General features: G+C 36.5%; 1 protein-coding gene across 1 annotated transcript; it reads left to right on the top strand.

Annotated features, from left to right (window-relative positions):
• Nucleotides 1–1,026: 1,026 nt before the first annotated feature.
• On the top strand, nt 1,027–24,230 carry LOC124434287 (protein mono-ADP-ribosyltransferase PARP14-like). The gene is made up of 11 exons (XM_046984171.1): nt 1,027–1,371; nt 4,155–4,293; nt 16,214–16,567; nt 17,318–17,729; nt 18,087–18,320; nt 18,600–19,026; nt 19,770–20,204; nt 20,604–20,905; nt 22,304–22,517; nt 23,279–23,617; nt 23,706–24,230. Exons 1-11 carry the CDS (start codon nt 1,029–1,031, stop codon nt 23,996–23,998), a joined length of 3,492 nt encoding a protein of 1,163 aa, XP_046840127.1. The 5' UTR covers nt 1,027–1,028; the 3' UTR covers nt 23,999–24,230.
• The last annotated feature ends 1,043 nt before the right edge of the window (nt 24,231–25,273 follow it).

Genomic DNA, 25,273 nt, shown 5'->3' with positions numbered 1-25,273 from the left:
AAAAACAAGCTTTGGAGTAAGAAAACTATTGAAACTGCATCAGCACGAACTTTGCAATGTTATTTGGCACAAAAATGTTTCTCTACTTGAGTCATTTAATTGAACCTTATATCAAAAGCAGTTCAGCACAACAATCACCATACGCAATCAAAATTCGTAAGTTCGACCTAAAGGCATTTCTTTCATTTTTTTCGTTATCCTCGATTCTTGCAATATGTAATGACATTTATTAGCCGTCAACAATCAGTTATTACAAACTTATCCATAACAAAACCCAATATTATCTCAAAATACTGTATTACTAGCAGCAATTGCTATACAAACACTAGCTCAAATTTCAAAACTAGGAACCAAAATGGCGGAAATTGATCAGGTGATCAATATTACCCAATCAACGTAAGCTAAACGGATAACAATAGATGTCCCAACTCTACTAATTGAGGGCTCTGTTTGTACCTCGGCATTTTCGTGCACGCGTAAAGTTATGACCTGCCTCTGGTGGATGGGAAGTACTCGGAGTTATTCAACGCCGCAGGAAAAATGGCGCCAAATATCCGCCATCGTTTAGATGGTGGTTTACAGTGTAATTTTTTCTTTATCTCGGGGTCAGGAGGGAGTGTTATTGATGCCTTTATTGGTGCTGCTCATTACTTTGGTTGTAGAGCTCCCTTTGGTTGATAAATTTCGTACATTTGTTCCTGCCCCTTGGCCAAATAGGTTCTGTGTTGTTGCTGATGGCGTGTCGCGTTTCGAACTACTTACAGTGTTGTATCGTCCGATCTTTTCGTGTGTATTTCGCTCGACTGCTGTTTTAGGTGGTTTAATTCTTGTTTGTCATAGATAAGACTTAGTCTATTTCACGAAATAGGTTCTTGTAAAATACATATTGAGAGACAAAATACAGAGGTAATTCGTTTACGAATGACAAACAACAATAACAGTTGGGTTCAGGCCCGTTATTGATCAACAATTATCCCGTTATTCTCTGACAACTATACTAATCGCTTTTTTCTTGTTTTCAAGGTTTAATGACAGAAAGACAGCAAGAATCTTTCAAAGATCACATGGGAGCGTCCATTCCCTTAATTGCTTTTCCCCAGAATGGGACGATGCACTTAGCATGTTTCAAAAAAGATTTGAAAGATGTGGAAGAAAAGCTTTACATGTATAACGAAGAAAACAAAATGGTTATGGTAGAATTACCTTTCGAAAAGGCTTTTCTTCATGTCGTAGCAAGATATATTATTTTGCACTGTAAAGACAAGTTGCCGACAAGTGTTGAAATGCAGTTGTTACAAAACAAACTTGCAATATCAGGTCAAAAAAATGCAGTGGAAACCTGCTGTGCTAAGATTTATCAACTTGCGGAAGGTATGAGGATACTTATAAATCATTGAATGTAGGGTTGTACGGATGGCCCAGAATATAATCAATCAATCATTGTATGACAATTATTTTCATTGAAACTAGACTGACTCTTCAATGTAAGATAAGTCTGACAGACTGGGTACTGGGTAGAGTAAAAAAAGACTGCAGGTATGAAGCCAGCAATCACTTAATACTTGCACGCGGAAAAGGATTATAAAATAAGAAATATTTTTGAATTTTCAATTAATCATTCTACGTTGAATGATTTTACATGTAAAATAACAAATTTCCAAGGAACACTACATCGTGAGTTAACAAAATATGAATCAATACAAAAATCGAGTAAAACTGTGAATTTTTGAGAAGTTTGAGTTGGAAGATGTGATATTTACAATCGAGGGTGCCAAAATAGAGACGCGACTGCTGAAGTGAGAGTGTTTTATTTTTAAGTGAAAAGTTGTAGCTACTTCTTCACTAGCTTTAAGTAAGGTATTTAAAAATATTTCGTACTTTTTGGATCTAGTTTTGTAGATCTAATTGGCCGTAAATCAATTATCCAAAAGATGCTCAGAAAACGAATTCCGTTGCACACTTCGCAAGACTTCATAATTTTTACATGAATATGCCCTTAGCTAATAACCGAGCTCAAGGTCTTTACGGAGAAATATCGGACCGACTCTTTTTGTACAGACCGAGCACGTAAGCGAGGTTTGTACAAAAAGACAGTGGTACGATATTTCTCAGTAAAGACTGAGAAAGCGAGGTTATTAAAAGGTTTATTATATGGCATTATTTGACCTGAAACGAAGCTTTCTTTCTTTCTCGTCTTCGCTGTTTTGTACCTGTTGCCTTTCGCTTTTCTAGTTTTCATCAGTAAAAAAGAAATCATTTCAAATTGTATTGTCTGGATAGTTAAACTGTTTTCCGAGTGATTTTCCTTCAGCTCACATTTGAAAATTTCGTTTTTTTTCGTTTTACTGTTTGCTTTACGAAGTTTGTTACATTTGGCAGTAAAATTACGCGTTTTGAACGGTGGTCGATTGCGGGAAAATAATGGTTTTTATTTTACAAGCTAAACTAAATTAGGTCACGAAAACTGATGGCATTTTATTTACTTTGACTACTGTAGGAAGATAACAATTTAACATCATCAGTTTCTTTTAGTTAATTGCACAGCTTACTTTATATTGCAGACTCATAAAATTTTTTTATAAGAATAGATCATATTCGTATTCTTTCAGGAAGTTAACAAAAACAGTAAAAAACGTTACTATTACAGCCATTTAAAAGTATCCATTTCCATACTGAACTATTTATTTCTTTTCTCTTCTCTCGTCCATTTCTTTTTGAAGTCCCTTCAGTATTTTTTATCTTTTCTTGCCTGTTGTATTTGACCTATACTCAGCAGGAAGCATGTTCACTCTTGTCGCAAGCAATATTTATAATAATGAAGCATTTGTAATACTAAATTTGTGTACAGAAAATTTCCTAAGAAATTTTTTGCGATATCATGACCGAGTGTGCTTTTCTTTTACATGTACACTATCAAATGTTGTGCCATAGTTGACAGGATCGTTATTATTTTATTTGGTATTCTCTTCAGGTCATAAATTTGTTTATTTGTGGCTTTCATGGTAGCCTTCGCTACAGTCTTGGCATGTTTTGTGAGTAAACGACAACATTTTTGAATGAATTCTTTTAAGAAGGTGGTGGCATAAACATAAGTGACAGAAACCTACTTGTGCTTTCATAAAACTTAATTCTCTTCATACTATTAACAAGGTGACTTTAAACTTCGAATATATTTTTGAAGTTTATAATAGATGCTTTCAAATTCCAGTCGTCAATTCCTCATAGCAAGCCATGCCTTTTTCCTGCTAACACGATCTCCTTTAATTGTCAAATTCATACAACAACACTCACATCAGAAAAATTCCATGCCACAAAAACTATTACCAGAACATTGTGATCGCTAGCTTGGTCTTTTAATACACTAAGGTCACATTGTGATCGCTAGCTTGGTATTTTAATACACCAAGGTAATACGCTTGGTCTTTTAATACACTGATATTGCAGGAAAACTGATGCACTTGAAGAAAAGTTATTGTCATATTAAGACACGCCATGTTGTTACTGTTTTCAAAAGATGACTGTCTAATATTGCCGTTTCTCACAGTTTAATGGAACATTTTTGTAATTTATCTCATTGCAAAAACGTTTTTCCCTAAAACATACGGTTTTTAGTATTTTGAGAAGCAAGTTTCCCATGTTTCAAACTTATTGAGGCTATAAATGTACATCACAACACTTAGAAATCTTTCCTTACAATCGACCAGTGTTTAAATTAATTTGTGTAGGGAAAGTCAGATCGAGCTAGAGCTGAAAATAACTCATAATATTTTCCAGACTATAGAAATAGCAATTGCGTCTAAAAGACCAAAAACTTCAGGCTATTAAGGCTGTTACCATGGAAACGGAATATATGAAAATAAGACAAAAAAACGAGTCTATTACTGTAAAATCTGTGTGTTGGCTATTGTCGAAGTAAGATTTAGGGCTTATACCTTATAACAAAGTGGGGGGAAAATTATTCTCAGGCAAAATATAAGGGATCTTCCACCTTAAGAGCATCAAATTGTTTGTCAGTAGCTTTACAACGTTTGCTAAGTTTACAAAAATAGTCTTTTCATTGTGTTTTTTTCAGAACAATACATACTTATGCATTAAGGAGAAACCGTGTGTTTTGTGAAATTGCTTAATAAGTTGTATTCATTTCCTTTTCTTAGGTTTGGAAGTTAGCAGTTTCAAGCCTGGAGCACCAGGAACGTCATCGATTTTCCTTCTTAATACTGGAAAGGCAATGCTTCCAAAAATTGAAAGTGAACACCACTGTGCAATTATAGTGACAACAAACAGAGTTTTCAGGTATTCTTATAGAATAAGAGCTGATCATGCTTGAATAGGTGCATTTAAGTGCCCCCTCTAAGTTATATATATAGGAAGTTTTTTTGTAAAGATTCTCCATGAAAAAACAGTGCTGGATGCGCGAAAGCAGAGCGTAAATATATATAGTAATATTGGAAAAAAATCACAAAAACTACAATTATATACAATTTACAATATATATACAAGAAGACGGAAGTTGGTGTATTAATTAAGGTGTACATAAAAGATAAAAGTTTCTCCGGATTTTAAGTGATTTTTATTGAGCTTTCGACTCGTTGCTTCGAGCCTTCATCAGAATGAGGATATTTATTTACACGTGCTTTTAGCTTGGAGACGTTTAGAGCGTCTAATTGGATTAGTGGGTGGATTAATGTGATTGGATGGGCTGAAATGCGTTGCCATTGGTTTTGGTCTATTGTGAATATGATTGGTGTTAATAATATTAGAGTGTAGTGTTCTAGTTTTGGTGTTGTTTGTAGCTTTTTTGTCCTTTTTCTTTAGTTGTGAGTATATGATGGGTATATAGATATGTCTGTTTATTGTGTCGTTGTCTTTACTGTACCAAGCTTCTTTAAATTTGCGTGTGTGTTTAGTCTGTGCGCGTCCGAGTACTTTAGTTTCTGTCCAGTCGAATGTGTGGTTGTTTCCATGGGTATGTTCTGCCGGTAGTGAGTTCGGATCTCGTCGTTTTATGGCGTTTTTGTGTTCTGTGAGTCTTGTTTCAATTTTCTTAGATGTTTCTCCTATGTATTGCTTTGAACAGTCTTTACATGGTATCATGTATATCGCGTCAGTTGTATCATGAATTGTTGTTTTGTCTTTATGTTTGGTGAAACATGACTTGAGTTTTTGTGTAGGTTTGTGGGCGACTTTAATATTAAATTGTCGAAGAAGTCTGGCAGTCATTTCTGATGTTCCGTTTATGTATGGTAATGTGACGATTTTTACTGTTTCGTCCGGTTTTTTGTTGCTTTTGTCGGTTTGTGTTTTGTTTTGTATTTTGTATATAGTTTTGTTTATGAAGTTTCTAGGGTAATTGTTTTTAATAAATGTGGAGTATAAGTAGTTGCGTTCTGTTTTTTTGGCTTCTTCCGTATTACGATGAGTGTTTATCATGTTGAAATGTGTTCGAATGCGGCTTATTTTGTGTTGTGTTGGATGATTGCTGTTGAAATCGAGTATTTGGTCTGTGTGGGTGGTTTTGCGGTATACTTGTGTGTTTAGTGTACCGTCATCTGTTCTGGTTAGTAGGATGTCGAGGAAGGTAAGTTGTTTGTCGTGCTTTTCGTCTTTAGTAAAGGTAATGTTCTTTGTGGTATTGTTTATGGTGTGTAGGATTTGTTCAGTTTTGTCTTTCTTGACTATGGCAAAGATGTTGTCGACATATCTTTTCCATAGTCTGATGTTTGTGTTTTTTGAAACTTATAAAATTTTCAAACTTATAAAATCGACATATGGGATAGATACTCTCAGAAGAAGAAGAGAATGGGAATTATTCGCACGTAAAGAGTCATCAACATTGGAGCAGCTTCACTTCCTACACAAATGCAAACAACAACGAATCCTACCAAACAGCATCAACTATCGACAACCATTAAAAACAACTCACGCTCAACAAATTGCACAGTCAAACGGTCGCCTTATGTTAAACGTCCTCATGTCAGATGCCCACAACCGCTGACGAATCTACCGTCATAAACTACAAGAACATCAAAAAACCGTAACAACATACACTACACAATCAGACGCCAAATCAATTAATGAAGCCATCAAAAAAGCAACATCCGCATATAGAAGAAAACGACACCACGAACTTCATCGAAAATTGCAAGAATCAAGATCTTACAAACAACTCCATCCCAACACAAACGAATTTGTGACAAACACCTCGAACAAACCACTAACCGAGCAGCAAACTAAAATTTTAAACAAAGGATTAAATTACAACTTTAAAGACGCGAACAAACTTGACTACGTTGCCGACCTGGAATCCGCTTTAAAGTACACCAACTTAACAGACCAAACGAAAGAAGACATTCGTCACAAAATCACAAATAACCTCTGCCACAAACCACCTGTCACCCTAAACTACGAAGAACTACGAGCAATTAAAAACCTACAAAACGACGACCAAATAATCATATTACGAGCTGACAAAGGACGCAAAACAGTTATCATGGACAGATCAGAATACATCGACAAAGCCAAAACCCTCCTACAAGACACCACCACCTACGAACTTCTCCACACAGACCCCAGCAAAACGACCACCAACCGCATCAACCAGAAACTGAAACAACTAAAAGACAAAAAGAAACTAAACGAAAACGACTACAGAAGAATCCGACCCAATGACGCATCCACCGCCAAATTCTACAGACTACCAAAAATCCACAAAGAAAACAACCCACTTCAACCTATCGTATCGCTTCCAGGATCACCTACGTATGAACTTTCAAAATATCTTTATAACATTCTGTATCCATTAGTCAAAAATTCACCTCACACCATCAGAAATGCCACCACTTTCCTCGCCAGTATTGAAAACATTAAACTACGACCAGACGAAATCATGATATCCTACGACGTGACATCACTCTTCACATCCATACCACTAGACATCGCCAAACAAATTACAAACGAACTACTCACAAGCGACAAAACTTGGCAAGCTACAACACAACTAGACAAAAATGACATCCTAGACTTACTCAACCTTTGCCTCTCCCCTGAATTCACCTTCCAAAACACATACTACAGACAAATTTCAGGCTAACCAATGGGATCACCACTATCCACCTTCCTCGCAGAACCTGTCATGCAACACCTCGAAACACAATCAGTCACAAAAAACACAAATATCAGACTATGGAAAAGATATGTCGACAACATCTTTGCCATAGTCAAGAAAGACAAAACTGAACAAATCCTACACACCATAAACTGTACCACAAAGAACATTACCTTTACTAAAGACGAAGAGCGCAACAAACAACTTACCTTCCTCTACATCCTACTAACCAGAACAGATGACGGTACACTAAACACACAAGTATACCGCGAAACCACCCACACAGACCAAATACTCGATTTCAACAGCAATCATCCAACACAACACAAAATAAGCTGCATTCGAACACATTTGAACATGATAAACACTCATTGTAATACGGAAGAAGCCAAAAAAACAGAACGCAACTACTTATACTCCACATTTATTAAAAACAATTACCCTAGAAACTTCATAAACAAAACTATATACAAAATACAAAACAAAACACAAACCGACAAAAGCAACAAAAAACCGGACGAAACAGTAAAAATCGTCACATTACCATACATAAACGGAACATCAGAAATGACTGCCAGACTTCTTCGACAATTTAATATTAAAGTCGCCCACAAACCTACACAAAAACTCAAATCATGTTTCACCAAACATAAAGACAAAACAACAATTCATGATACAACTGACGCGATCTACATGATACCATGTAAAGACTGTTCAAAGCAATACATAGGAGAAACATCTAAGAAAATTGAAACAAGACTCACAGAACACAAAAACGCCATAAAACGACGAGATCCGAACTCACTACCGGCAGAACATACCCATGGAAACAACCACACATTCGACTGGACAGAAACTAAAGTACTAGGACGCGCACAGACTAAACACGCACGCGAATTTAAAGAAGCTTGGTACAGTAAAGACAACGACACAATAAACAGACATATCGACATACCCATCATATACTCACAACTAAAGAAAAAGGACATAAAAACTACAAACAACACCAAAACTAAAACACTACACTCTAATATTATTAACACCAATCATATTCACAATACACCAAAACCCATGGCAACGCATTTCGCCCCATCCAATCACATTAATCCACCCACTCATCCAATTAGACGCGCTAAACGTCTCCAAGCTAAAAAGCACGTGTAAATAAATATTTTTCATTCTGATGAAGGCTCGGAGCAACGAGTCGAAAGCTCAATAAAACTCACTTTAAATCCGGAGAAACTTTTATCTTTTATGTATATATACATATATATATATATATATATATTATTATGGATAATATTCCTGGATAAAAGAGCGCTCAATATTCTATATATTAGAAGAGCGTAAGATAAAATGAACTAAAATAAAATGGACAATTGTTTGCTGTCGCTACTGGAGTTTCACGCCGTAGGGCGATCTTCAGGCAACTGACAGATTATATATTATTTGCTGACTATATACATCGACTAAAAGGTGTTAAGTTACATGACGGCATGCACTAAACATATCGGAACGTTTATTTAAAATGTTCTTTTACGTCCTTTCAGGATAAGTAGCCTTTCTTCAAGGCAAAGACGGCAGGTTCTTTGGTTTTTGTTCGGAGGTGGAAGTTGTTTGATGAAGTCCCATTTAATGTTGTAGTTACGTTTGTTTTCTTTCAGTGTCCACGTGTATTTAGAAAGTTCTGTCTCGTTCCGGTATTTAATGTTCGTAATTGATTTAATGTGGTTTCGATATCGTGTCTTAAAAGCGCATGCAGTAACACCTATATAAGTTTTTGTTTCGTTGTTGTCAGTCGTTGTCACGTCGGCTTTGTAAATCCCGTTGGGTTTCAGGCAATTGCCATTTGTCGGGCATAGATGTTTCTGTCTGCAGTTACATTTCTTTGGTGGTTTGTTCTTGTTCTGGGTTGTGTCTGGGTTAAGTCTTTTTAAAATAGTCTTGTTGTGTCTGGTTATGAAAGTTTTCATGTTTTAGCGCAGCTTACGCGTATTGTGTGTCGGTTGAATATCTTGGAGAGTATAGTATTTGGTGGGAAATGTTTGTCGATAAGTTGTAGGAAGTCATGGTCGATGTGTTTTACGTTTTGCTGTATGGTGGGTTAAACCAAGTGACGTTACGTTTTCTGTTGTACGTGGTGTTTACATTGTGTTTGATGGATTAAAGGTGAGTTGGGTGGTGAAGTTGCTTTGTTTAAGAGCTTGGTTGTAAACGGCATTTTCGAAGGTGTCTTTGCCAGATGAGAGTGTGTTAATTCGGTTGTTGATGGATGTGGGTAGTTGGCGTAATACTGATGGTGGGTGGTTGGACGATCTGTGAATGTAGATGGGTTTTCTATATGGTTTGTAGGTGTCGTTGCTAAGGTCAAATGTTACGTCAAGTTTGTGCGTTCATGGTTTGTCATCGCTGTGATTTTTAGTCCAAGCTCGTCAAATAGGGTGAGAGGGTTTTCTTTCTTTGTCGCAGAGTCTTCCAGATTTCGTATTTATGACTGCAAGGCCATCGTCACGGTATAAGCCGACGTTGTTTCCGTACCGTTGCTGTAGTTGGTCGAGTAAGAATAGCCCTACAAGCTCGCAAACTTCCGCTCCATCATAGCTGTCCGTGGTTACATCAAACGTGTTGGTAGCGTTGCGTTTGGACCATGATTTGTTTCGGTGGAAAAGAAGTGATTTTCTTGCGTGTTTTATAATGGTGTGGTCTTTTTCTGTGATTGTTGTGTATTGTTTTGCCCACGCTAGGCATTTGTCCAGTAGGTTTTGCCCACGCTAGGCATTTGTCCTACTGGACAAAATTGTCCAGTAGGACAAATGTTCTGCATTGTTTTGCCCACGCTAGGCATTTGTCCAGTAGGTTTTGCCCACGCTAGGCATTTGTCCTACTGGACAAATTTGTCCAGTAGGTTTTGCCCACGCTAGGCATTTGTCCTACTGGACAAATGCCTAGCGTGGGCAAAACAATACACAACAATCACAGAAAAAGACCACACCATTATAAAACACGCAAGAAAATCACTTCTTTTCCACCGAAACAAATCATGGTCCAAACGCAACGCTACCAACACGTTTGATGTAACCATGGGCAGCTATGATGGAGCGGAAGTTTGCGAGCTTGTAGGGCTATTCTTACTCGACCAACTACAGCAACGGTACGGAAACAACGTCGGCTTATACCGTGACGATGGCCTTGCAGTCATAAATACGAAATCTGGAAGACTCTGCGACAAAGAAAGAAAAACCCTCTCACACCTATTTGACGAGCTTGGACTAAAAATCACAGCGATGACAAACCATGAACGCACAAACTTCCTTGACGTAACATTTGACCTTAGCAACGACACCTACAAACCATATAGAAAACCCAACGACGAGCCCCTCTACATTCACAGATCGTCCAACCACCCACCATCAGTATTACGCCAACTACCCACATCCATCAACAACCGAATTAACACTCACCTGGCAAAGACACCTTCGAAAATGCCGCACCAATTTACAACCAAGCTCTTAAACAAAGCAACTTCACCACCCAACTCACCTTTAATCCATCAAACATCAATGTAAACACCACGTACAACAGAAAACGTAACGTCACTTGGTTTAACCCACCATACAGCAAAACGTAAAACACACATCGACCCATGACTTCCTACAACTTATCGACAAACATTTCCCACCAAATACTATACTCTCCAAGATATTCAACCGACACACAATACGCGTAAGCTACAGCTGCGGCGAAAACATGAAAACTTTCATAACCAGACACAACAAGACTATTTTAAAAGACTTAACCCAGACACAACCCAGAACAAGAACAACCCACCAAAGAAATGTAACTGCAGACAGAAACATCTATGCCCGACAAATGGCAATTGCCTGAAACCCAACGTGATTTACAAAGCCGACGTGACAACGACTGACAACAACGAAACAAAACTTACATAGGTGTTACTGCATGCGCTTTTAAGACACGATATCGAAACCACATTAAATCAATTACGAACATTAAATACCGGAATGAGACAGAACTTTCTAAATACACGTGGACACTGAAAGAAAACAAACGTAACTACAACATTAAATGGGACTTCATCAAACAACTTCCAACCCGAACAAAACCAAAGAACCTGCCGTCTTTGCCTTGAAGAAAGGCTACTTATCCTGAAAGGACGTAAAAGAACATTTTAAATAAACGTTCCGATATGTTTAGTGCATGCCGTCATGTAACTTAACACCCTTTAGTCGATGTATATAGTCAGCAAATAATATATAATCTGTCAGTTGCCTGAAGATCGCCCTACGGCGTGAAACTCCGAGTAGCGACAGCAAACAATTGTCCATTTTGTTTTAGTTCATTTTATATATATATATATATATATATATATATATATAAGCGTAAATGGAGCTGAGCATAAATATTGATGATAAGAAGAAAATACACAAAAACTACAATTTCATTCCGACAAGTCTGTTTCGTGATTTCTCGCTCTTCAGGGGATAATATTAAATGAATGCAAAAGCATGTGCTTGATTATATATACAAGTGGAAAATAGGGTAAAAATTAAGATAGAAACACATAATAAGCTAGGTGTACGATTACAAATTAGATAAAAGTTCCTTGTGTCTATAGCGACAAAAGGAGATAAGTTCGTTACAATTGTTGAGTGATGATAGTTGTTGTTGGTAGGTGATGAAGAATTTTTCTTTCCGGCATAGGTTGCATCTTTTGCTGGCGCTGTTGTACGGTTTGCTGTGAGTAATGATTTCCCATGAGATATCGTGAGCGATGTTGTTGTCTTTTAGTGTCCATATGTGTTTACTGAGCTCGTTAGAGTTTCTTAGTTTTATGTGGCGTAAAGAGGCAGTGTGGTTCCTGTGTCGTATCTTAAATTCGTTTTCTGAAAGTCCGATGTAGGTCTCAGTTGTGTTAGTGTCAAAACGTTTAACAGTTACTTAATAGATGGCAGATGATTGTAGGCAGTTTTGTTTCTGTCGGCAGTTGCATGTTTTAGTTTGCGTATTTTTGTCATTGATGGTGTCATTAGTACTGTCAGGTTCTCTCAATATGCGTTTGTTATAATTATTGATAATGTTTTCCATATTATTCATGCAGCTGTAACTTAATTTAATTGTGTTGCGGTTAAATAGTTTCCTGAGTTTGGGGGTCTATGGGAAAGTGCCGGTCGATTAGTGAAATGAATTTGTAGCCAATGTTTGTGCTGACGTTCTTGCTCTATGGTGGGTTGTACCAGAGTATGTTATTTCTAAGTCTGTTTTTCCGTTTGGTCGTAGCGTTCGGGTCATATTTCAGTGTGTTGTGATATCCATTTTTGTCAAGTGCTTTTTGATAAGGAGGAAATGCTTGGTCGAATGATGTTTTGTGGGATGATAAGGATGAAAGGCGTTTGTTGATGTTATCAGGTATGTTCTTTGTACGGCTTGGAGGGTGGTTGTTTTCGTGGTGGATGTATTGCAAAGAGGTGTTGGGCTTAGTGTAAGGTCAATTTTAACACAATTAAATTAAGTTTCAGCTGCATGAACAATATGGAACATATTATTAATAACCATAACAAACGCATATCGAGAGAACCTGACAATACTAATGACACCATCAATGACAAAAATACACAAACTAAAACATGCAACTGCCGACAGAAACAAAAGTGCCTACATTCATCTGTCATCTACTAAGCAACTGTTAAACGTTTGGACACAAACACAACTGAGACCTAGGTAGGTGATGATGAATTTTTCTTTCAGGCATAGGTTGCATCTTTTGCTTGCGATGTTGTACGGTTTGCTGAGAGTAATGATTTTCCATGAGATATCGTGAGCGATTTTGTTGCCTTTTAGTGTCCATATGTGTTTACTGAGTTCGTTAGAGTTTCTTAGTTTTTTGTGGCGGAAAGAGGCAGTGTGGCTCCAGTGTCTAGTCTTAAATTCGTTTTCTCTAAGTCCGATGTAGGTCTCAGTTGTGTTTGTGTCCAAACGTTTAACAGTTGCTTAGTAGATGACAGATGAATGTAGGCACTTTTGTTTCTGTCGGCAGTTGCATGTTTTAGTTTGTGTATTTTTGTCATTGATGGTGTCATTAGTACTGTCAGGTTCTCTCGATATGCGTTTGTTATGGTTATTAATAATATGTTCCATATTGTTCATGCAGCTGAAACTTAATTTAATTGTGTTAAAATTGACCTTACACTAAGCCCAACACCTCTTTGCAATACATCCACCACGAAAACAACCACCCTCCAAGCCGTACAAAGAACATACCTGATAACATCAACAAACGCCTTTCATCCTTATCATCCCACAAAACATCATTCGACCAAGCATTTCCTCCTTATCAAAAGCACTTGACAAAATGGATATCACAACACACTGAAATATGACCCGAACGCTACGACCAAACGGAAAACAGACTTAGAAATAACATACTCTGGTACAACCCACCATAGAGCAAGAACGTCAGCACAAACATTGGCTACAAATTCATTTCACTAATCGACCGGCACTTTCCCATAGACCCCCAAACTCAGGAAACTATTTAACCGCAACACAATTAAATTAAGTTACTGCTGCATGAATAATATGGAAAACATTATCAATAATTATAACAAACGCATATTGAGAGAACCTGACAGTACTAATGACACCATCAATGACAAAAATACACAAACTAAAACATGCAACTGCCGACAGAAACAAAACTGCCTACAATCATCTGCCATCTATTAAGTAACTGTTAAACGTTTTGACACTAACACAACTGAGACCTACATCGGACTTTCAGAAAACGAATTTAAGATACGACACAGGAACCACACTGCCTCTTTACGCCACATAAAACTAAGAAACTCTAACGAGCTCAGTAAACACATATGGACACTAAAAGACAACAACATCGCTCACGATATCTCATGGGAAATCATTACTCTCAGCAAACGTGATCTGCGTGATCTGCTTTGTCCGGAACACTGGTGCTTGAAGCACTTCAGAACCATTTGCTTCATCCTTCCGAAGCTCAACATCTACGGCCAACTGGAACTTAACTCCTCGTAGAGCGAGTAGCTCCTCGACGAGTTTGCGTTTAATGTAGGGCTGGGCGTTTTTGAGGAAAGCCATCAAGTCGCGTTCGGAGGGGTGCCCCATCGGCACCTGCATTTTCTAAGCTCTCAGATGATAGCTGAAGGCCTTCGTTTCATCCCACCTAAATTCCGTGGGTGGTGGGGGAGGAGCCCTTGTGGGGCGTCGTGGTTTTGGAGCAGGTCTTGTGGTTGGTGTAGTCTTTGTTACTCGTGGTTTTGGTGTAGGCCTGCGGGCAACAGGAACGGGAATCTTTGACGTCCTCGGCTTAGGAGTAGGTCTGCGGGGCGCAGGTACGGGTGATATTTCTTGGCGTGGGTGTTGAGGCAGCGGGCAGTTGAAGAGCCTTGAGAGAGGCGTTCAGCGCGTGTCCGCTGATCACACCTTGTTTATATAATTGTATAAGATCCTTAACAACAACTTCCATCTCAAGTGTCGAAAATTTTAGTTCTATACCCTACGCGAGATAAATCTCTAAATCGAAATTAATTCAAAATGTAGAAGTTAATTTTAAATGTCGAAGTTAATTCGGCGAGTACTCTAGAAAATCTCTTTCTTGCTTGTTTCTGTCTATAAACGAGCTTATGATGCACCCTATCCGCACCGCAGCCTTGACAAAGGATAGTTTCTGCCTGTGTTCCGATCCCACACTTACGACATGGTTGTGGATGTTGCCCGCCTTCCCTTAACCGCCTCATATGAAGTCCACAGTATTCACCTATGGAGCTTCGCCCACATGTGGTGAGCTTTACGGGTAATAACCACGCACACTTGTTCTTGCCCTGCCTCATGATAATGTGTGAAGACATATACTCTATGAGAGTATATCTCTCTAAATAATAGACCCCAACGGCCGGCCGGGCGCGGGGGGTGGGCCGGCCGTCTTTGGCTCCTGCCTTTGTCCTGGGTTTGACATTCGCTGCCTTGTGATTTTTGTGCCGATATATGAGTTTACTATGTGCTTACTATGTGAGCTACGGCTGGGGCGCTTAGATTTGTGTATACTCCTTCTCAAACTGTGAGTGCGCCAGAAATGACGATAAGGTGTGAGGTGCGCCAGAAATGACGAGAATTTGTGAGGTGCGCCAGAAACGACGCTCTGTATACTATACTACTATATTACAAATATCATAGTGGCGAGAAAATTATTTTCGTAAAACGAGCGGTTAAAGATTTAATAGTTATGTCAAAAAACATGGTTTTCTGTAACAATTTTAATTAATATATTTAGAAGTTCGTGTGAAGTCATATTTGTTGCAGCTTTATGATGTAAGCACTTGAGCTAAGTCGCGTGCCATTTAAATCATGCATGAGCGTTTGGGAAAAGGGACACTCTCTATCTTTTGTGAAATAAGTGAAAAGACGGTTCATTAGCTCAAAGAGTTCAAAAATGTCAGTTTCGTTAAGATTGTGGCCTTTTACCATAAAGGCCACAATCTTAATACCAGAAATGATGGTTCCTAGAAATGGTTCCTAAAATGTTCTTCTTGACATACATTACAGCAATAACAAAAGTGCTATGTCAGAGAAACCAATGTGGTTTCTCCTAAAAATACCAGAAATGATGGTTCCTAGAACTTACCACACGTCCCAATTTTATATTTGTTTGTGTGTCCCTGATTCAAAAGGTTTAGGTACGTGGTCGTTTGACTGAAGAGTGAGCTCAACTCACATATTTGCAATCTCAGACATGTAAATTTTCATGGTTACTAAATATATTGAATTACGCTCGTTGATCTAATTCATTTTTGTGTGGGCTACCCATATGTGCCCTTGTGTACCTTTTTTTATGTTGGCCGCCAGTGTTGAATATAACTGCTCATGCAATCTAATAAGACTGTTTCCTTTAACAAAAAAATACAATATTTACCGTTTAAGTCGGTCCGGATTAATAAATATTTTTGCTCGGTCTTCAAAACATCCCAGAGCGGCCTTGGCACTTTTTGAGACCTCAGGGAAATATGCTTCCATCGGGATCTCTAAGCCGGTAAATAACATATATATTTATATTTATAGTTCCCCATCAAAAGTCATCAGCAGAAGAACAATTAGCCAAAAGCACTGTCAGTACACTTTTCCAAATGGGAAAATCATTGAGGTTCACCAAGGAGATATTTTAAATCATTCTGCTGACTATCTTGTGAATTCAGCAAACGATGAACTGAAACACTATGGTGGATTGGCATTAGCAATTGTTGAAAGGGGAGGGAAGGTTATTCAGGAGGAAAGTACATGTGCCCTAAGAAAACATGGAGAACGTTTTATGGTTGGAAACGTTGTAAAAACGGGTTGCGGATTATTGAATTTTAAAAGGATACTTCATGTAGTTGTTCCAAAACACGAAGGAGAAAGGGATGAAGGACAATTGCGGTAAATTATATTTCAATTTCTTGCTTGTATGAATGTAGCTACAATGAGAATTTTCTAATCTTTAAAGATAACGCGACGATAAATTATGTTAGTTAACCGTGTTAGATTTGCATCTGCATCCAAGATTACAACAACACGGATAATAGCATACAGAACAGAAGGCGGATAAAGCGTCGGACCAAATTAATTTACTATATCCGATTTTCAAGAAATAAATTATTTTTTCTTGTTAGCTATAAAGCAAACATCACCTCCATTAAAATTGCGTGCTTAGATTGGCTCAGAAAAAAACAAAATGCAAGCCCGACAAAGATAAATCAAAAGGAGAGTTTGGTAATTGTAACGACACATTTTCAGAAAGTTTACTTTCTACTGACGGAAACCCAAGAAATAAATGAAGTGTCATTTTTAACAACCAGCCATAGATAACACATAAAAAAAACACTTATTGCAGAAAAAATCAATAACTGAGGGGAGGGGGTATTAGATAGTGATATATGCTGACAATCTGCCTTGTTTGCTAAGTTTTTTGAAATTATTTGTTTTCCTCTAATTAAAACATACGCACATATGAACATGTGCTCCCCTTAAAAAAGAAGAATTCTTGACTTGGATAGCTACGTCTCTGACTGAATCGATGATTGCCCAGATTGCAAAAAAATCAAAACACGTGCATCTAGCTAGTTTGAAATGCCTATTTGTGCAATTTTTTAGCTAATATTTCTTTTGTTCTTACATGCCTATCTCCAGCCTCTGCTGTCTATCCGTGTTGAAAAGCGCAACACAGGGAAAGAGCGTTGCTGTTCCACTGTTAAGCTCTGGAATCTATGCAATACCCCATGAGATCAGCGCAAGTGCTTTAGTAAAGGCGACTGCAGAATTTTTGAAAGAAAACGCAGGAAGTAGTTTGCAGGAGGTTCATTTTGTGGACAACGACGACAAAGCCATCGACGCTTTAATGAAAGAAATGATTAAAGCATTTCAGCATGATGACAATTTCAAGTTAGACAGAGCTGTAAAAGATCAGTGGATTCCATATTTAAAGAGTTTGCCTTCAACCCCTGACACAACCAACGTAGCAAGTAGTTACAGCGGCAATGTATTCCATACTCCACAGGGAATGGAAATACGAATGATTGTAGGAAACATCGCTGAATCAAGGGTAAGATTGCAAAATTTTATGCATCTCCGTGGGATGCAAAAAAAAAAGCAAATATTTTCCTGTTTTTATTTGCTTCACATAAAGTGCATGATTCAGCTGATCTATGGACCAAAATTTTTATTAAATGTTTCCTAAATACAAACAAACAAAACAGAATCTTATCTGCAAGCTTTTGTTCCGCGTCGAAGTTATAACCCTGCGACATCCCTTTACTTTCATGCAACATCTATTTTGATGACAAAAGCAAATTACAAAAATTTTTGGAAACAAATCGCAAAAGTTTTTCTATATTCTGCATTCATAAAGTTTTTATGGCAATAATGTTCTTTCTCCATCAATCATTTTTCTCCACCTTAGACTCATGTTATTGTCAATACTATTTCAAATGATATGAATCTTGAATTAAACAAGTGTTCCAAAGCAATTCTAAAACAAGCAGGATTTGGGCTGAAGGAATCTTGTGAACAATGGATCAAAGATAATGGACAATTAAAAGAAGGGGACTTTGCCATCACACCTGGAGCTAAATTGAAATGCAGAAAAGTCATCCATGTTGTGTGTCCAAAATGGAGTGCAGACCAAGGAGAAAAGGTGTGTATTTTTAACATGAATTGTTTGATTATAGTACGATTTTTCACTTGTTTTGAGGTTGTATAATATTCTTCGTACAAGTTATTCGTTAAAATCTTAAATACTTCGATAAAATACTTTTATTAATTGTAAACGAGGAAACGAAACCATTAAGAAATTTCTGAAATAAGCTTTCAACAGTTTTTGGTTTGTTGTGTAATGCATTTTATAATTCAACTTACTTAGAGCTTAATTCATGTCATTGGGCATAAATGAATCTTGATTTAATAATCGTCATAGAAATTTCGACAATTAGTTCAAAATATCTTGGATAAAGTTCAATCGTTGGGTCATTCTTCGATATCAGTACCTGCACTTGGTACAGGAACGCTAAATTTTCCAGAAGAACTGGTTGCCAAACTATTACTTAATGAGGCGTTAGAATTCAGCCTAAAGCATAAATCCAAATTGAAAATCAAGAATTTCAACATAGTTGTCTATTCAGGAAACACAAAAGCAGTTCAGGTCTTTTCCAAACAATTTCGAGAATTCTCGATAACAAAAGTCAAAGAAAAACGCGATATGGTGAAGTGGACAACACGTCAATGTAATTACAACAATGAAGTTTTAAACAGGGGTAAAGTAAAAGTTGAGATTGTCCAAGGAAATATTGTCCATGAATCAACAGAAGCTATTGGTTTTACAGTGTCCGAGAGTGTTTATCAAGGTAGAATAACCAAAAGTATTAGATGTTGCTGTATAAAATATCATGAATTAAACATTTCAATTACAGCTCCATTAACTGCAAGTTTTAATACTGCTGGAATTTTTTTTTAAAGAAAAAATGGAAAAAGAAATATCCCAGTGCAAGTTTATATAGATAATTGATTTTTATCCATAACATATTAAAAAGTATACGAAGCAAATTTTTCTTTCTTTTGCGTAAAATAACAAAGTCTTATAAACAATGGTCACAAAATTAACGTTTCATTCATCTGTGATCGACTGTTTTTAGTTGGTTAATTTTTGACTGACATGATTTAAAATATGTAGTCTTATCTTTTACTTATTTAAGCACATTTTAATAATCTTCATAAACGTTACCAATTTTCCTTTTTCATTCGTTTTTGGGGGCCTAGAGTCGATGCATGAGATTCGTAACTATGAAAAATGTCAAAAATTTACTCACATATAACTGACATTTTACAAACACGGAAGGCCAGTAGCGTCACAAGCTGGACAGTGAGGGGAATTTTTTTCATATATGTGCATGGTTTCCAAGTTATGTTCTTTTGAAATAAACTATTTCTTAGTGATTGAAAAATGCATATATGAATATTATCCCCCCTAACTTATCGAGCTGGAGACGCCTCTGCATAATGCCACCTTATTTAGTCTAATACCTGGGCAATTTTGAAATAGAAAATGTCTCTGTTGCTATAATCATCATCTCAAGACACATGATTTTAGGTGGTCAGATTGGGAAAGCATTGCTCAAGACAGCAGGCAAAGAATTAGAGAGAGCATACACCAAAGTGAAGCATATAAATTCAGGTACCATTGTAAAGACGACTGCGGGTAACCTAAAAGCAAGTTATCTTCTACATATGGGAATAAACTCATATGGTTTTGAAATCGAGAAGTCACACATAAAAGATGTGGTAAAAGAATGCTTGGAGAAAGCTAATTCTTACCAAATAAAGTCGCTGGCTCTACCTGCAGTGGGCACAGGAAATCTTGGAAAAAGTGCCGAAGAGTCCGCTGATATTTTGCATTCCTGCATAAAGAATTACCAACAAAAATTAGACAGATCGCTATCGTTAATCAGGATTGTCATATTAGACAAAAAGCTTTTTGAAGACTTTCGTGAGGCTTACTATATGAAAGAATTAGCAACACCGAATGGTATGTGATATCATAACTTATATCATCGCTCCCAAGTTGTGCTGTTTCTACTAATATTGCATGTGCAAATGTCATAGTTGCAGTTCAACGTGAAAATTGCTCGAAAAAATCTATCACGCAGTATTCCCATACAAGTTTGGTTTATTAATTAATCAGTCAATGTCTACAGTGATCTTTCCAAAAATTTCAAATTCTTACTAATGCTTTTGTGATTTTTTCATCGTTTCTCCTTTTTGTATGATATTATCTTGGTTAATAGTTGAATGTGATGACAAAATTGAATTTAATACCTATTTAATTTGTTATTGGTTGACTCACTGCTGTTGTACAAGTTTATTCATTAATATGGAATGGATATATACGATCATGCGATAATTTTCCAAGGCTGCTTTATTTTAGACATTTGTGTAACCCATCAAGAAGTCACATTAGAAATAACGACAATGAATTCCTATAAGATCGACTGTATAAAAGAAGAATTGAAAAATATCGAAAAAGAGTACATTTATTCCAATGAAATCAAGCTAGTACGTTCTTTGAACAACCAGCAACTTTCAAAAATCCTTCGATTTCAGGACGAATATAGAGTTTGTATTGAATACAAGCCTGATATCATTAGAATCAGTGGGTTGGAGAACGACGTTTTACTTGCTTCATCTAAAATATCTTCTGTGATCATCAATGAAGCCACTGTTAGAGAGGTTTGTCAAGTAAATAAATGACTAAAGCCTTTATATAAATTGTTACACATCCCAGTAATTCACATTGCCGGGAACTTGGTTTGTGTTGGGGGCCAATTACATGAGGCGAGTTGTCCCGCTTAAACGAGTCAACTCGCATAACCGAAACGAGTTAGAAATTGCTATAACATGAAAGGTATTGAGGTGCAGAGGATAGCAATCTGCTCTTTGCCAGTGTTCAACAAACAAACAAGTATACATTGCATTAATGTGTATGTCAATTTAAGCTGACCAATAAACGCACGCGTGAATCAGATCTATTGACCCGCTTTGCCGAGCCAACTCCGCAGATTGAATTTATTTTGGACTTTTCATCCCACTTAAGCGAGTAACTTGGCAAGCTACAACCGGGATTCCAGCTTGGCGGGACAACTCGATTGCCATGTATTGAACTGTCAAAATAATATACAACACATTTACAAAGTGAGTCAACTCAGCTAAGCGGGTCAACTTGCCTAGTTGTAAGTCTTACTGTATTATTAAAAAGAGTTTGTATTATTTGTAAGTTTTGCATGTATAGTGCATATAATCCCTGTATAGTAAGGTTTTCCTTTTTTAATCAGCATGGCTAATAAATAACAAACTTAGTGTGAGGAAAATGTGTATGGAGGTGTTAGTCGGTACTATATAAACAGTTCGATTGTTTTAGGAGCCTGAATGAGTTACTAGCCTAAACGGGTGACCCTGCCGCATCAAAACAGGCTCTAAATATATAATCCACGTGTTTATAAATGCAGTATGAAAATTTAAGCCAGAAGCTGGTTTATCATGATATTTTACAAAATTACACTTTTCTATTTGTCTCCCTTTCTCATATTTTGATGGAGACATGGTTAACTTTATCAATAAAAATTTATCAAGAACTGTGTCAGAATTTTTCTGGTAAAGTTCTGTTTTATACAGATTCAGAAAATTGAAATGGCAAGAACGGAGAAAAGCTGAATGAGAAATATGTAGAAGTGTTTTTGTAAATGAATGCAAAAATCGCAAGGAAGTATATTTGAAGCTTGAATATTTTCTGTTAAAATTTAATGGTTGCTAAAAGAACTGATTTTAAGATTTCCATCCTGATTTGATACAGTCGAAAACATTTCGACCTTCCTCTCTAACAGTTAAAAAACAAATATGATAATTTTTTGCGTTTCTTTTATAACGTCAACTCTTCAATCGTTTAGTTGTTGGATATAGAATTTCCACCATTTTTTGAAGACTTTTGGTATTATACATAAAGTTCATTTCCCACATGGTGATATTCCCTACGAAATAATTTCGATTTCAAGCTACATATATAAGTATATAACACTTACAGCACTGTTTTTTTAGACTCCACCTAAACTTTTTCTTTTTTCCTTTCTAAAGATCGATTGGATATTTTACGATTGCCATGACAATGCAAAAGTTATCCCTCAAAGATATGATGACAGCGAAATTATTGAAATTGAGAAGGCATATAAAAGCGACCCATCAAAAACTGTTATAATTGGAAGAAACATTCGCATCGACTTTGCCACAATGACAGAAACCAACCTTGACACAGGACAAATAATGAAGATTTACAGGCGAGAGCGAGAAGGTAAGCGTTTCTAAACCACAAACTCTATGACACAAAAGTTTGTGAGGTTCGTAACCACAACTTTCATGAATGATGCGCGAATCGTAACTCTTGTCAACTGCAAAGTAAATACCATGTGTGTTTTCATTACATACCAGTTATGTTTTTAATTACTTACGATTATTTTGTAGTTACCTGAGTTTTCTTTTATTGCCTAAATTTAAGTTAAAGCTTTTAATTTAAATGTAAATTATTTTGAATTTTCGATGAAGAACTCTCTAGATTAAATTGTTTAACTCACTTGCAAAAATTTCTCTCAAAAAATAGCGCAGTGAATAGTGCAAAGTAAAATGACTAAGAAAAACATCATATAAAAATTCTCGCTGAGAAAGCTTCTTGCCGGTTATTTATGTTAAGGAAATGTATAAATAAATAAATTCAGTCAATAATGGTGAGAACAAGTAGCAGTGGCGAATAAAGAGAACACGGTACTTAGTGGAAGTTAAGAAGATATTTACTACTCAGTAATTCAAACCAAAAGCTATATGCTACTAGTTGCAAGTGTTTTACACATTGTTGTAGAAAATGTTTCACATTTTCGAATTAAATTTTGCTCTTACTATTTATAGAAAAACACATTGTCAAGCATTATATATATGACTCGGTTGTCAACCTGAACAGTTTTTCCGGTTATATACGAAAATTAGACAACAAGGCTTTAGATCATTTTACCCTTTCTATGAAATATTTTATGAGCATGTAAGCATGTATTTTTTATTTAGCAAATCCAACTCCAGCCAGCTGGCAGTTGCAACCTATAAATACGTCAACTGGTAAAGAGTGCGAGGTGCATACATTCTTGGTAGACAAGAGAGAGTCAGAATTCGAAGAAGTAAAAAGTTTTTTCGAGACATCAGTGTCGAGAAATTCAGCGTGTACCAGTGTTGAGATTCTTCATATCGAACGAATTCAAAACCCAATGGTTTACCAGCAGTATCAAAACCGGAAAAAAAGGATGAAAAACGATGGAAATGAAATGAGACTGTTCCATGGGACCTCAAAATTTGCCGTAGATCATATTAACCTTAATGGTTTCAATAGATCATACCATGGGAAAAACGGTAAGAGTTTTTTCATGGTGTCATAACATGAAAAACATCAATCGATTTTATCAATTTATTTTATGAAACAGCTTTTTCAATATTTAAGCTACAAGATTCGGCAACGGAACGTACTTTGCAAAAGAAGCGTGGTATTCAGCCAACAAAAGTTATTCTGTTCCAGATGAAAATGGTAGTCAGTACATGTACCTGTCGAGAGTTTTAGTGGGTGAATACACGAAAGGAAAACAGGGCTTGCTTGAACCCCCTCCAAAAGACCCTGATAATGCTTTGCTAAAGTATGACTCAGTTGTCGATGATGTCACCAACCCAACCATGTTTGTTATCTTCTATGATAATCAGAGTTATCCTGAATATCTAATTACATTTAAGAATCCGTAATTTGGATTCCAAGACAATTTTGCCACTTGAGAAATCATACATATCTAATGCAAACAAAACCTTTTTTCAAAGATAACTAGGATTTTAGTTTTCAGTGAAAGATTAAAGAATAATATTAACCATTTGACTTGAACATATAGTTTAAAAGACCATATCCAATTTTTGCTCATTGTAACGAATTTTTGTTTTAGTTTTTCGGAATATGACCAATAAACTTCTTCATTTGAGGGAATATATGTATTTGTCTTTACAAGTTAAAGTTTTACTAAGTAAAACTAGCATTAGAGAATATACATCCTAACACGGTTTTTATATGAACATGAAAAACATGTGACTAGAACAAGATTTGTACTCGCACCTTCGGGATACTAGTCCGCTGCTCTACCTGTTGAGCTACCAAGCCCACAGGGATTGGTGACGAGTCCAATATCTTTTTAAACAGCGTATGGACGAGAGATTCTCGCCACTATAGCAGTTTACTGGGTGGCACCGTGTTTCGACTTTATTCCAAAGCCATTAGCAGTTAACATAATATTAGCAGTTTTTTGGATGGCACCCATTAAGTTTTATAATAACTGGAAAGGCTAAGTGGACTAGGGTGATGTTATCAAAAACATGGATGTCAATTGATCTATTCCCACTGAAATGTTCGCCTCGCAAAAAAAATTATTCTCGACTTCCCCCTGTTATTTATAGTAAATTATATAGGATTTATTAAAAACAAACACGATTTTTCTGGCATTTATATTATAATGCCAACAATTTAGTCGTTCAATTGTTGAATATCGTAATGTGCACAAAAAGGAAGATATCGCTTTCACAGGTGAGATATTTTCTTGTTTTGTTCGTTCATCAAAGATTAAAAAGCAACTAATAACACTTGAAAAGCCGTAAAATCTAAAAGACCGTATTTAAAAACACTGACATGTGTACCAAATATACTGGTATTTTCCTGTTATTGTTTGTAAAATTCAATAATTTTACCCATTTATTTGCAAATTAGTTCCTCTGATGCCAAAATAGTGCCTGTACAGCTTACTAAGTGGATACAAAACATGAAGGAACTGCCACCCCAAACAGTACCCATAAAATGTAGCAGAATTTGTTCTGGTCTATTTGCTGACAACATGAAGAGATTATCAGGTTGCAAAGTGTTTCTGGAAATGATGTGAGTATCAACACTATTTCAACATTATTTCAAGAGTTTTTGATCATGGTCTAATTTATGGATGGAGACAATTAACTCATTAAAGTGCACACACAACTATTTTTAGT

Source organism: Xenia sp. Carnegie-2017, unplaced genomic scaffold (assembly GCF_021976095.1).
Source record: "Xenia sp. Carnegie-2017 unplaced genomic scaffold, XeniaSp_v1 HiC_scaffold_14, whole genome shotgun sequence".
In the NCBI taxonomy this organism is placed as follows: domain Eukaryota; kingdom Metazoa; phylum Cnidaria; class Anthozoa; order Malacalcyonacea; family Xeniidae; genus Xenia; species Xenia sp. Carnegie-2017.
The sequence above is the reverse complement of the archived record's forward strand: the minus strand, read 5'-3'. Positions and strand labels throughout refer to the sequence as shown.